The sequence below is a fragment of the Mus caroli genome, unplaced genomic scaffold (assembly GCF_978045245.1).
Source record: "Mus caroli unplaced genomic scaffold, Mus_caroli_1 scaffold_4, whole genome shotgun sequence".
Lineage (NCBI taxonomy): Eukaryota > Metazoa > Chordata > Mammalia > Rodentia > Muridae > Mus > Mus caroli.
Window position 1 is genome coordinate 143,772,761 of NW_028227259.1, and position 14,139 is coordinate 143,786,899.

General features: G+C 48.4%; 1 protein-coding gene across 15 annotated transcripts in view; it reads left to right on the forward strand.

Moving 5' to 3' along the window:
* Positions 1-12,555, forward strand: part of Sun1 (Sad1 and UNC84 domain containing 1) — a 47,405-nt gene extending 34,850 nt beyond the window's left edge. For all 15 annotated transcript variants that reach the window (XM_085837378.1, XM_085837380.1, XM_085837379.1 and 12 more), the window contains 8 exons: positions 1,120-1,163; positions 2,083-2,194; positions 4,282-4,536; positions 4,997-5,081; positions 7,892-8,007; positions 9,291-9,458; positions 10,841-10,933; positions 11,187-12,555. In XM_085837378.1, coding sequence (XP_085693504.1) covers positions 1,120-1,163; positions 2,083-2,194; positions 4,282-4,536; positions 4,997-5,081; positions 7,892-8,007; positions 9,291-9,458; positions 10,841-10,933; positions 11,187-11,300 — 987 coding nt within the window. In that variant the 3' untranslated portion in view covers positions 11,301-12,555. The remainder of the gene's footprint in view (positions 1-1,119; positions 1,164-2,082; positions 2,195-4,281; positions 4,537-4,996; positions 5,082-7,891; positions 8,008-9,290; positions 9,459-10,840; positions 10,934-11,186) is intronic.
* The last annotated feature ends 1,584 nt before the right edge of the window (positions 12,556-14,139 follow it).

Here is a 14,139-nt window from a genome sequence, read left to right on the forward strand (position 1 = left end):
CTCCACTCCTTGGAGCATTGGGTTACTGGCATGTGTACAGCCACACTCAGCTTTTTACGTGAATGCTGGGGTTTTGAACTTAGATCCTTATCCACCCAACCCTCTCCCCAGCCCTGAAGTATTTGGACCTGCCTTTATAACTGGAGCCCTCCAAGAAAACACTGAACTCAGACCATCAAACTTGGCACAAGTACCTTCACCCACTGAGCCCTTTTACCAGCTCAAACCAGTTTTTAAAATAAAGATCAACTGGAAGCCAATACTCTTAAAAGCCTGGAGCCCGAGGGTCTTGCTGTTGATCTGTACAACTGGAAGAGATGAGCCGGGCGTGGTGGCGCACGCCTTTAATCCCAGCACTTGGGAGGCAGAGGCAGGCGGATTTCTGAGTTCGAGGCCAGCCTGGTCTACAAAGTGAGTGCCAGGACAGCCAGGGCTACACAGAGAAACCCTGTCTCGAAAAACCAAAAAAAAAAAAAAAAAAAAAACAACTGGAAGAGATGTCTTACGGTTTTGTTTTCTGGGCACTTCAACTCTGTTGCTTAACTACAAGCCTGGCTAAACATAAGTGGCCGTGCTGGCTTTGAAACCCAGTCACCTCCTGCTCAAGAATCCCTATGAGCCCTTGATATCACTCAGCCTCCACCAAAAAGCTTAGACCATGGCTTACATCAAGTCAGCGTGAGTTCGAGAGTCTAACTATTGTGTGCTGGTAAACTGGGTATTGCTGTAGGTCTGAAGTGCCAACCATGTGACCCTTGGTAGATCTTAGCACCCTTAAGGCATAGGACCTAGCTAGGCATGGCAGATGCTTGTGTGCTCACTGAACTGAACTAAAGCATGAGTTACTGAGTCAGAGTAAGTAGATTAGCCCATGGTCTCTTGGGGCCAGCTTCTACTTCCTGATTGTTGAACAGAGCAGGAAGAGAGGGGCCTCAACTTGTCAGGGGACCCCAAACACACTTGCCCCGAGCACTCTGACTCTGAGTCGGACGGGGGCCCAGACACACTTGACGCCTTGCCCAAGCATCCACAAGCCTGAGACTCACCATTGATTATGTTACTTGGCATGATTTATGAACTCAATGCATAACTGTTTACAAAGTATCCTCCACTTCCCAGGCTATCCAGAAGGAGCTGGAAGAAACCAAGCTGAAAGCAGGCAGGTAGGTGACCTCAAGGAGCGCTGATTTGTCTCCCATGGTACCCTGCTCATTTGGAGGATGTTAACTATTTACTGGGTATTAAGGTTCAAATCATCACTTGCCACCTGAAGTTACCAGCTTTGGGGTATCTTTCTGGGAATCCTCTCAGGCCCATGCAAGAGACAGAGGCCCTAAGGAATTAGGACTTTCTTTAGACAGTTCATAGCTAGGTCCCTTCTTGGCCACGAGGAGCCACCTATGTTCTTGGGGGAGTCCCTCTGCCACTCTCTGTCCCTGACTTCATTGGCTCCATTGGTGTCTGAACAGACGTACATTTAGGTGCAGCCCAGCCTTTGGTGCCCAGCAGCCATGCATCTTTTTTCTATACCACACTTTCTATACCTAATGCTGATGGTCCTGTGCCCAGCATTGTATCTTCTGTGCACACTCTGGGATTGCGTGTAGTTGGGATTGTGTGTGCCTTTGTAGTTGCTGAGGTGGATGTGACTGGGTAGAGCTTTTGCTGGCTAATGGGCTCTCTGCATGTGGTGTGGGACATGTGGGAGTGTGGTACACATTGTTCTTCCCAGACCTGGTTTCAGTTAACACTGACTTAGTATGTGAATGTGTAGATGCAGAACATTTATCTGGAGAGAACTGTTTCTGCTGGGCAAAACAGTGTTTGTGGGTATCTCACAGCCCCTCCCCAAAGTCAGTCAGGAATCTTACCCTGACACCACCTTCCATTCCACTGTCTACCCCATAGACATAGAGCATAGAGCTGCAGATTCAGCCTCAAGGCTATGAGTAGACATGAGCTCGTTTTTGGTCTGTTGGTAATTTTGAGGACATAGACATGTTACCTTGTTTGGAGGTGAGGCTTTCTCTGAGTGCATCTGGGCCCTGACCCCTGTCTCCCTCCCCGGTTGATGACTTCCAGCCGGGATGAAGAGCAGCCCCTCCTTGACCGTGTGCAGCACCTAGAACTGGAACTGAACCTGCTGAAGTCACAGCTGTCAGACTGGCAGCATCTGAAGACCAGCTGTGAGCAGGTGAGTGCTGGTGTTAGGAGACTGCTACCTTGAAAAGAAAAGCTCACCTGGCTGTGTCAAAGTGATTCATTGTGGCTGCCTTCAAAACTTTTTTTTTTTTTAAAATGTGTGTATCTGCATGAGCAGACAGATAGAGGGACATGAACAGAAGTCAGAAGAAGCCATCACGGGTCAATTCCCATCTTTTAGAGCCCATTTCCTTGGAGGCAGGGTCTGTTCTTGAGGCCGGGGCTAGTATCTTGTCCTGGCTGGAAACCAGCAGGCCCTGGCAGTCAGTCTTATTTCTGTTCCCTCAGAGCTGGGGTTATAGGCGATTGTCATGTGGTGATGGGTCTGTGTTCTAGTCCTTAGTGGAGAGCTCTTCACCAAGTCATCTCTCCAGCCCTACCTTTTTTTTTTAGTTATATTTTAAATATTGTGTGTGTGTGTGTGTGTGTGTGTGTGTGTGACTGTGCAAGCACACGTAAGTCACAAGAATGTAAGAATGTGCCAGGTGCACGCCTTTGATCCCAGCACTCTGGGAGGCAGAGACAGGTGGATCTTTGAGTTGGAGGCCAACCTGATCTACAGAGTTGGATTCCAGGACAGCCAGGGCTCCACGGAGAAAGCCTGTCTTGGGGTGGGGTGGGGGTAGATAAGAAAGTGGAGGTCAGAGGATAGTTTGGAGGAGTTGATTCTCTCCTCCACCAGGTTGATCCTGAGAGTCAAGCTCAGGTGGTCTGGTCTAACGTCAGGCAGGCACCTTGACCTTCTGAGTTTGTGACTGTGACAAGGGCGGGTGGGAATGGAGTGGCGCACACCTTTAATTCCAGCACTCTGAAGGCAGAAGGCAGAAGCAGGCAAAGTTCTGTGAATTCCAGGCCAGCCTGGTCTACAGAGTGAATTCTAGGACATAATAGCCAGGGCTACACACATAGAAACCCTGTCTAGAACCTGCCCCCATTCTCCACCCCTCAAAAAAAGTGTTTGTTTATTTTTGTGATGCTGGAGATGAACCTGGAGTCTAAATAGTCCAGGCGAATGCTCTGTGACCAAACTGTGCTCCATTTATACTGGAATGCTGTAGAAATTCTCAAGTCACACATTGATGACTCCTGACTGTCCCAAACCCAGCAGCGTAGCACACTCACACCTCAGCTCACTCTGCCTGATCACACAGTACAACTGACATGTTAGGGATTATGAGAGAGAGTGTGTGTGTCTGTCTGTCCACAGTAGGCCCCCAGAATGCTTTGCCACTTGCCCATCCATGTCACAACATGTCACAGATGTTGCAAGGCCCATTATCCTAGGTCTATTGAGAATGTAAAGAGCCACCTTATTGGCAGAATCCTCACAAGCCATGTTCAGACCATAGATTAACATGTCTCAATAATGAGCTCAGAGACCAGGTAGCAGGGGAGCTTAGTTGGGATAACAAGGTTTGTGGACAGGACTCTGTCTCCTGTGTGGACTACCCTCCCTGGATGCTGGCAGGCTAGTGTCCAGTTACAGACGCACTCTTGGGTATTGTCTTTTGAAATGAATAGAGATGAGCAGGGATCAGGTGGTCCTGGGAGACTGAGGGAGGAAAAGTGCTTAATGTGGCTGTTTGAGGGGACGGAGAACAAGGTTGAAGGTATGGAGCCCTGCCAGCTTTGTGGTAGGAAGATGCATTTCCTGGGCTTTGCCCTGTGATTGTTTCGTTGGAGGCAAAAGAATTTTGTATGTGGTACATAGGACTCGGCCTCCTAACAGGCTAGATCTCAAGCTGTTTATAAGGAACAGTGAGGATGGCAGCCTGCCCAGGCCTCACTGTAAGGCTGGGTGGAGGGAGCTGCTGTGTAGACTCAGTGGGGGTCACAAAGCACACATCTCCTTTCTGTAGGTCCCTGTGCAATCAGCCTCTAGTTCCTGCAGCACTCTAGTTCATTCCTAGTCTGTTTAGAAGGTCCCAGAGGTTTGGGAAGAATCTTAAGTTGACTATGAAGGAGGCAGTTGTACTGCATTGTGCCCTGTGTCTTGCAGTTCCTTCTGGAGCTGAGTTGAACAGTTGGCTCCTCCAGTGCCACCTGCACACTTGTGTATTCTTCCCTCCACCTCACCAGGCTGGGGCCCGCATCCAGGAGACTGTGCAGCTCATGTTCTCTGAGGATCAGCAGGGCGGTTCCCTCGAGTGGCTATTAGAGAAGCTTTCTTCTCGGTTCGTGAGCAAGGATGAGCTGCAGGTGCTCTTACATGACCTTGAGCTGAAACTGCTGCAGAATATCACACACCACATTACCGTGACAGGACAGGCCCCGACATCAGAGGCTATTGTGTCTGCCGTGAATCAGGCAGGGATTTCAGGAATCACAGAAGCGGTAAGTAAACAGACAGGTTCAGCCTCCACCACAGACACGGAATATGTGTGCCAGTGTTCTGAGAACATAATGTTCTTAACCTTGCCCCAGATGAGGCACCACTGCTGCCATCACTGCGAAGCGAAGCGTTCCTTAGCTTTGCACTGAGTGAAGCCTTCTGTCCCAGGGCTTCCCATATGCCTGCGTGCTGATCAACTTCCAGCTGTGTGCAGTTTCCCTTACTTGTCACGTCCTAGCCCTGATGTCCAGCTCACCCTTCCCCAGTGATGGCGACAGTGCTCAGGACACCCTGGCTCTTGTACCTGCTGTGAACTCACATGCCCTAGTGATAAGAGTCTGGTCCTGCCCTGCTCATTTCCTGGATGGAATGTAGTATGTTTGGGTCCCGCAAGCATAGGCATACAAGGTCCTGAGCACTTGCTTGTATCATTAATGCTCATTTTTCCTTCTGGGCCACCAGCAAGCACATATCATTGTGAACAATGCTCTGAAGCTGTACTCCCAAGACAAGACTGGGATGGTGGACTTTGCTCTGGAGTCTGGAGGTGAGTAACCAATAGAAGAGGTGAGCAGGAGCATATGAGACCAGGACAGGAATCTGGGCAGGCCTACAAGACACTGCCACCCGTTCCCACTACCCTTAGGGTTTTCTTGTGTAGTCCTGGCTGGCCTGGAACTGAATCTGTAGACCAGGCTATCCTCAAACTCAGATATCCTTCTGTCTCTGCCTCCCAAGTCTGGGATAGAAGGTGTGCACTACCCCTGCCTGACCACAGCCACACTTTCAGGATGACAGTAGAGTTTTATTCTGGATGAGGTCCAAGAGTTTATATTCTTCCTGGGCTGCACATTCACAGGACACACCCAGGCCTAGCCCCAAGTGTTATAACTGAGGGCTGTTTGCCTTGCTTCCACAAAGTGGGGTTTATCATTGTAGGGAAGTCACAACTGCAGGGCCTTCCCATGTGCTTGTGCATTTGGGATTGCACACCTGCGTGAGACCTCTAAGCCCTTTCTGGAAATAGAATGCAGACACCCGCATCTTAGGAGGTTCTGCTACACATGCCATACAGAAACGGAACTTCTAGAAATTAGGACTTGCAGGTGAGATGCAGACTGACACCAACATGCGCTCCCTCCCCCCTCTTTTTAAGATTTATATATTTATTTTATGTATATGAGTATACTGTCACTGTCTTTAGACACACCAGAAGAGGGCATCAGATCCCATTACAGATGGTCATGAGCCACCATGTGGTTGCTGGGAATTGAACTCAGGACCTCTGGAAGAACAGTCATTATTCTCAACTGCTGAGCCATCTCCCCAGCCCTCTGATACAAATGACTTTTATTTTTAGATGATTTTAATTATATACTTTAAAATGAGCTGATGTCAGAAATTATATTTAGATCAGAGGTACTGAATGGCTGTTTGGGTTGGCAGCTGTCACTATTCTGGGGCCATGTTGGAGCTTGTAGACTTATGTCACCAGCTTAAATCCCCTGAGGCCCCAAGAGGTTGCCCCAGCAGCTGGTCTTAGACTAGGGAGAAGGTGTTTAAGAAGTTTGGCCAGTGTCCAGGAGCTCAGGTCTTCATCTGCAGTATCAGAGCCATGTTGTCTGCTGTTTTATTATCCACTGCCCCTCCTCTGCATGTCAGAGACAGCACTGAAGCTTGACTGAGGAGAATGAGCCCATGTGCTCTAGGACTGGGACCTGCTGTGTCTCTGGGAGACTTCTTTAGATTCCCCCCACACACACACCTTCTTTTTATGTTTTATATTTATTTCATGTTATGAATATTTTGCCTGCCTATATGTATATGTGTACCACATGCATGCCTGGTAAATATAAAATCAGAAAATAGCAAGAGATCCCTTGAAACTAGAATTATGGATGATTCTGAGCCACCCAGTGACTGCTGGGAACAGAACCCATGTCTTTGACAAGCATAACAAGTCCTGTTTAACTACGGAGCCGTTTCTCCAGCCCTGACCTCTCTGTTCTTGTGAGCCAGTGTCCGGGCTGCCTGCTCCTCTAACGGGTCAGGAGTCTGTCCCTCACCAGCTGTTCCTTCTCCCAGGGGACACTTGTAACAAATGGCCTGTGTTGACTAGGTAGGTAGCCTCTGAAAGTTACTTGTCCCCTCACACCAATGCTTGACCCTTATTCAGGAAACCATTAACAAGGCTTTGATAGCCACTGTCCCTCATAGTCACACACATACTGTGGTGAAGGAGTAAGATGAACCAGTATGAAAGACAACCCACTGAGTTGCTGAGTGCTCTATGCAGTGATTGGCTCAGGTGGTTACTGGGGGCTGATGAGCTAATAGCAGAGGAAAATGGTGCTGGGTATTTACACTGTGAGGCTGTGTGAGGCTGTGCTGAGTTCTTAAGGTGTGCCAGCCCCAGAGATAGAGGGAGGGGTGCAGTGTGTATGTGTTTGGGTCGCATGCATGTTTTTTCTTAGAATTTATTTTATGGGTATGAGTAGTTTTCTCTGCGTGTGTGTCATTCTACAATGTGTGTCTGGTGCCCTTGGGGTTTAGAAGAGAGCAATTGGAACCCTTGGAACTGGAGTTACAGATGGTTGTGAGCCATCAGGTAGGTGCTGGGAACTATACCCAAGTCCTCTGGAAAAGCAGCTAAGTGCTCTTAACCACAGAGCCATTTACTAATTTTTTTGTTTTAATATATCAGTTAATAAAAATGAATGCAGGCTGGGAAAATGGCTCAATGTGGAAGTGAGGACCAGTTTGGATCTGAAAACCCACATCAATTCTGGGTAAGCATAGCAGCTCTATTGGTTGGATAGCAGAGACAAAATCCCCAGAGTAAGTGAGTCTGGGAACTCAGTTGAAACATTCTGCCTCAAAGAATAAGATGGTGGGCAATCGAAGAAGACTGCTATTGTCAAAGTAAGGCCTTTAACTCTAACCCATCCCTGTGCTCACACAGATGGGAAAAAAGTCCACTTTGTAACAAAAGCAAAAAGATAAGGTTGATCAAGGTTCCTTTTACAAGTAGAGCAGGTACTGGGCAGAGGGAATGGGTTTGGGGGCCTGGAGAGATAGCTCACTGGGTAAGAACACTGGCTGTTCTTCCAGAGGCCCTGGGTTTGATTCCTAGCATCTATATAGTAGCTTACAACATCTGTAAGCCTAGTTCCAGAGGATCCAATTCTTGCCCTGTGGGCATCAGGCATGTATGTGGAGCACAGACATTCATGGAGGCAAAACACCCCATACGCATAATTAAAAAACAACAAAAACAAAAAAGCCCACTGTTAGCCTCCAGGTCTCACTTCCTAGCATGTTGCAGTGAGGTGTGATACAAGTGTCCCTGTGTTCCAGGTGGTAGCATCCTAAGCACTCGGTGCTCTGAGACCTATGAGACCAAGACGGCGCTGCTGAGCCTGTTTGGGGTCCCACTGTGGTACTTCTCACAGTCACCTCGAGTGGTGATCCAGGTGAGCTGCAGGGCCCTGCACCTTAGGCTGCTCGGCATTTCTTAGGCCCCCTCCCCACCTCCATGAAGGTAAAAAAAGCATTGAGAATTGGTAGGAACCTAGCACTCAGTGTGCAGCCTCACTGGGAGGCACCCAGCCATACTCCCAAGTTACTCCTGGCCCTGGACATGCACTCATGCAGCCTCTCTGTCTGATTTGAGACCCTGGTGGTCTGAGGCTTCCTGGTCCTACTGTGTGACTACAGAAAGGAGAGCTGAAGGGAGCATCATAGGAGGGCCACAGAGCCATGCTGGTTGCTTTCTGCCTGTGCTGTCTTGGGCCCTAGCCAACTGAGAACAGCCACTGTCTCCCCAGGCATGGAGCATCGGCTTCATCTGCACTGCTATGGCTTGCCTCTCGGGGGAAAGGGAACATTTGAATGGACAGGACTGAAGCAGTTTCCAGTACTTTTCTATGAAGCCCCAGTGAGTCTCTCTTTGACCTGTGTACACAGGCTCAGACTTTGCAAATTCAGGAAGTGGAGTTTTTTTTTTTTTTTTCAGCAGACCTGAGACTGAGGCCCCTAGTACAAGAGCCCACCTTGCTTTCAGTGTCTTCTAGCCTAGTCTGGACTCCAGCTCCCTATGTCATCACAGATGACCCTGAACTCCTCATCCCAGGATCTCTATCTGTATTTGTCCACGAGCATCTGTGTGGTCCAAAAGTAAAATGGAAAGTGCCAGAAATTCAGGCAGGTGTGTCATAATGCAGGACAATGAAAGGACATTGAACCAAGCTTTGGAGCTAGAGAAAAACTAAGGCAGCTGTCACTTTGAAATGTGTCTGTTGAGTAGTGCCGACAGGTGACAGTGTGTGGGGCCCTGGTTGTCATGACTGCAGGCTAGTCTGAAGTGCTCCCTGCTGCCAGTCAGGCTGTGAGGCTTACCCAGCAGACCCTGGGCTTTTGTGCATCTCATTCACCTGGATATAGGCAATGTCGTAATTTTTTATTTTTCTCAAAAACTGGGAAGACTGGATTTTTAGCTTTTCATTTGTGCCCATGGAAAATTAAAAGGCCTGGTATTCAGCATGGTATAGACAGGTCTCTGCTGTACACTCTACTCTGCTGTCCTTTTGGGTTTCGTGGAAGCCTTGCTGCATAGGCACATGAGTATACTATTGGCATGGCTATCAACCCCTCTGATTTTTCTGGAATTCATTGTCCCAGTCCTGTGATCCAGATTTGGTTCTCATGACAATTCCTGTCCCAGCCTGAGTTGAGTTGTACTGTTCTCTTTCCCTAGCCCGACATCTACCCAGGGAATTGCTGGGCGTTCAAAGGTTCCCAGGGGTACCTGGTGGTGCGGTTGTCCATGAAGATCTACCCAACCACATTCACCATGGAGCACATTCCAAAGACGCTATCACCCACTGGCAACATCTCCAGTGCCCCCAGAGACTTTGCAGTCTTCGTGAGTACAACATTGCTGACACTCGGGAAACAGCTTTCTCCTCTCCACATTAGAGAGACATTGCCTTTATCCACAGGGTTATAGTTTGAGATTATTTCCTGGGCAGCCCTTGGCCCTATCCTCTTTATCCTTCTAAGTCAGCATCACTGGAATGTCACACTGCAGTGCTAGCATGGCAGTGTGCTATCTTCAGTTCATGTATCTTGACAACAGATCAAGTTAGACACTTAACTTATGGCTTATATCCATCACTTTCATCTGTCCACTTAGCTCTAACAACTGTGAGGTATTGAACTAAAAAATGCTATTTTGCCTCAAACATGCTAGGCAGGGGCTCTACCATTGAGTCACACTCCCAGCCCCTCACTGGGGGATTCTAGGCAGGGGCTCTACCACTGAGCCATGCCCCCAGCCCCTCCCTGGGGGATTCTAGGCAGGGGCTCTACCACTGAGCCACGCCCCCAGCCCCTCCCTGGGGGATTCTAGGCAGGGGCTCTACCACTGAGCCACGCCCCCAGCCCCTCCCTGGGGGATTCCTGGCAGGGTCTCTACCACTGAGCCATGCCCCCAGCCCCTCACTGGGGGATTCTAGGCAGGGCCTCTACCACTGAGCCATGCCTCCAGTTCCTCACTAGTAAGCTCTAAATAAAAGCTCTGCTGAGCTACAACCTCAGCCCTTGAGTCAGTCTTGCTTGCCATGTACATGTCTGTATATACTTTGGGGGCACAGTTAAGGCCCTTTAGTGGTTATGCACAATACTTATGTTCTCTCTTCCTGAAAGCCACTTTGATCTCTTATAGCTTTTGGAACTCACCACCTCTCATAGTCATATTTCACTGTCAGAGTCCTGTTGTCACTCTCCATTAGTAGTTATTAATACCTGCTAATTGCCTTTGAAGCCCTTTCCCATTATAAAGTCCTTTACATTTCCTCTAATATAGACCCCATCATTTTAAGCATAAGTGACATGTCACCTTAGGGATGGTGACTCTTACCCACCTTTCCAACCATCTGTCTACAGATCTTCTCACATTTCTCACCTTGCTGCAGCCTGTCTGCTGCTCACATCCTGCTTGTGTCCCTTACTTGTAGCACCCAGAGTCTGCACAGGAGTTCTTGAGGGCATCTGGGCTGTGAGGGTGCTAAGAGTGATGACATCACCTCATCACAAGCTGGCCCTGTGTTGGCTAAGTGCATATTTCCCTAATGGGAGTAGCCATAGTTACTCTTGAATGATTGTGGGTTACAGGAAGTCAGTGACAGTGTGCCTGTCCAGGGAGGGCCTCTTCGGGTCTTTCTCAGGGAGATAACTTGTCACTCAGGGAAGCAGGGCTTGAGTAGTGATTGCTGTTATCTCTGTGATGACACATGGTCATTGCAGGGACTGGAAACCGAGTATCAAGAAGAGGGGCAGCCTCTGGGACGGTTCACCTATGACCAGGAAGGAGACTCACTCCAGATGTTCCACACACTGGTAAGCACAAGGGTCCGTCCTCTCTCATTCATGCCTTTGTGGGGCAGGCATGTGGAGACAATAGTGGGGGTCACCCCATGGCCCAGCTCTATGCCTCAGTAAAAGACCAAACACGCTAGTCCATGAGTCCCAACTGCTCTTGAGGCTTATTTAGGATATGGCTGCATCCTGTTACATATCTCACGGGGGCAAGGGATTGGTGGTGGTGGGTGGTCTCTGACTGCTGTGAAATAACTTATTCTCTCAACTTCAGGAAAGACCTGACCAAGCCTTCCAGATAGTAGAGCTCCGGGTCCTGTCCAACTGGGGTCACCCTGAGTACACTTGCCTCTACCGGTTCCGAGTCCACGGAGAGCCCATCCAGTAGAGCACTCCAGCCATGTACATGTCTGTATATACCAAGACGCCATAACACTGGAACTCATTGAGAAAGAGAGCATAGGAACTTGTCAGCCACCCTTCAATAAATGTGCTATGATCCTGAGGACATGCTGAGTCCTCTGAGGCTGTGCGTGTGTTCTCAAAGCCCAAAAGCCTGGGAGGCTTTTTTAATTCATTTGAATGTATGGTTCTCGGACACTCCCTTTGACTTGGGGATTTGCTTGAATGCATAAAGTCAGGAAGCAGATAGGCTGGCAGGTTTCCAGGCTTCTGACACAGAGGCTGAGAGCTCTGCATTGGCCATCCTCTGGATGTCAAGAAGGCAAAGTCCCATCTGCTAAACCCACGTTTCTTTCAGGGAAAACTGTTGCTCTATCTTCAGTCTGACCCCTTCCAGGTTCCCTGGTGGGGAGAGGCTGTGTCATGGGCTGTCTGCTTTGAGCTGGGACTCCTATGATTCCCCAGGGGAGTAGATCGGGCTTTGCAGAAGAGCAGTGGGGGTGTGCACACCATGAATGGTGCTCTTGGGTCTCAGCCAGGCCATTCCCGGCAGATCACAGAATAGACAGGAACCTTGAGAAGGGATGTTCTGCTGTCCTTGAGCTGTGAGTCTCTGCCGAAGGGGGAACACTAAGGTGGTGCTAGTGGTTGCCACACTTGGTCTTTACCATAGCAGCATTCTGTGCTGCCCTTGGGTTTGCCTCTGCACCATTATCAGCCCTTCTCACTGATTCAAATTTGGTTATATTTAATATTTAGACTTTTGTGAGCAGACTTTATAACTGATATATCATCTGGACACTTAAAGTGTTTAGATGTCTTACCTAAAGAATTGTTAAGTTTCATTGGTTAGACAGCGTTGGCAGAATACAAGCTCACCTGCTGGGGCTCAGAGTTCTGGGATTTCATGCATGTTGCAAGCGGTCCTTACAACAGTGGCCCAAAGCACACCCCACTCCATAGGGTTAGAGCCACTGCCTGTGTGGCCAGGTTGTGTGGCATGCACACAGTTTGCATACTCAAGGTTACATGCAGAAGTCAGAATTTCCTATATTAAACTAAATTGGGGAATTGGGGGTGGAGATACTTCAAATATTTATTTTTAAAGATGCAAGATAGGACTTTGTGCAATGTATTTTTGTAAATGCTTTTCAAAACACTTGTCTTTGGTAGTGCTTCTACTGCCACCAAATTAAGATGCTATTGAGATGTTTAAATAAAAGAGTTAATTTTTAAAAGTGCATGTGCTATTTCAAGTGAATAATAAAAGTGTGTATTTCTTTTCTCGGCTTGTCTTATCTCTGCCCATGTGAATGGGGAGGGATTGCCAAGTTGTATGCTTGAAGAGTTCCTGCTAAGTCCTGCAGGCACTGCCACTGTCACTCAAAGCCTCCACCAGCCTCTTCCTGCTTAGAGGAATCTGCTCAGAGACAGTCCAGTCAGGCTCAAAGGGAGTGGGCCCAGAGGCTTTGGGTCTGGATGTGGTCACAAGGCCTGAGCTCAGCTTCCAGAGCCAGAGCACTTTCTACTACAGCCTGCCAAATATATTTTTGGAGCATTTTTCATACCTTTTAACAGCTCTGGTTCCTATCATGTACACAGAAGTGTCACGTTGATTTAAGCATCCTCAGTTCATAGGCTTTCCTTTACTTTTTTCCCTCTCATCCTAAGACATGGTTTCTCTGTGTAACCCTGGCTCTTATATCTTAGAACTCATTCTGTAGACCAGGCTGGTCCAATCTGCCTGAGTGCTGAGCCCACACCATGCAGCTGTTTCTCTCTCTCTCTCTCTCTCTCTCTCAAAGATTTTATGTATATGAGTACACTGTAGCTGTCTTTAGACACACCAAAAGAGGGCATCAAATCCCATTACAGGAAGTTGTGAGTCACCATGTGGTTGCTGGGAATTGGACTCAAGACTTCTGGGAGAGCAGTAGGTGCTCTTAACCACTGAGCCATCTTTCCAGCCCCTAGCTGTTTCTGTTTTAAAGAGGAGCCTGTTTCTAGGGCTTTGCTCTCTTGAGGACCTGCTAAACATCTTGAGAGAATTCCAGCCAGGAGGGTAGTGCTCACCTTTAATCCCAGCAACTCAGGAGGCAAAGGCAGGTGGACCACTGTAAGTTCAAGACCAGACTGTTCTACATAGCAAGTTGGAGAACACTCAGCCAGAGAATTTAACAGGCCCTATCTAGGAGGGGAAAAAGTTCCAAAAAGAGTTTATGACAAACTGTATTACACTGTCCCACCCAGACAAGTCATCCCCTGATCGGACACTCATGCAGCATGAATCCCTTGCCCCTTTGTTACTAGGTGTCTGGATCATCAGGTGGAATGCTGTGTCCAGGAGGCCCTTCCCTTTGTGGTAGTGCCCACAGAGCATCATCCCTCATCACAGAACGGTGAGCATGGTACTGTCAGAGTGTTGGCTACAAGCAAAAGACATTTATTCTAAGTACTACCATCTTGTTTTCAGGCTCCATTTAATCATATCAAGAAACCAAGCTCCTAGGCCCTAGGGGAGCTAGGGACTTCCCAATAGCTTCCTTTGAACAGCTTCTGTTGTAAGGAAATAGTTGTCTTGAGTCCAGACATCTCAAGGACAACTTCATCTTGTTGGCAGGGTCAAACTAAGTTCATGTTTCCAGGCCTAGGAACCAACCTATCCTGATCCAGTGGGAACGCCCTTGTCCAACCCCTTACGTGGGATTAAGATTAGACAGTGCTACAGCCTGCCCACCCACCTCCCCCTCTCTCTATAGTTTCATCCTTTACGCTGTACAGTATCCCCTCAGGGTTATACTTCAGCTCTGTCTGTTCTGCGGCCC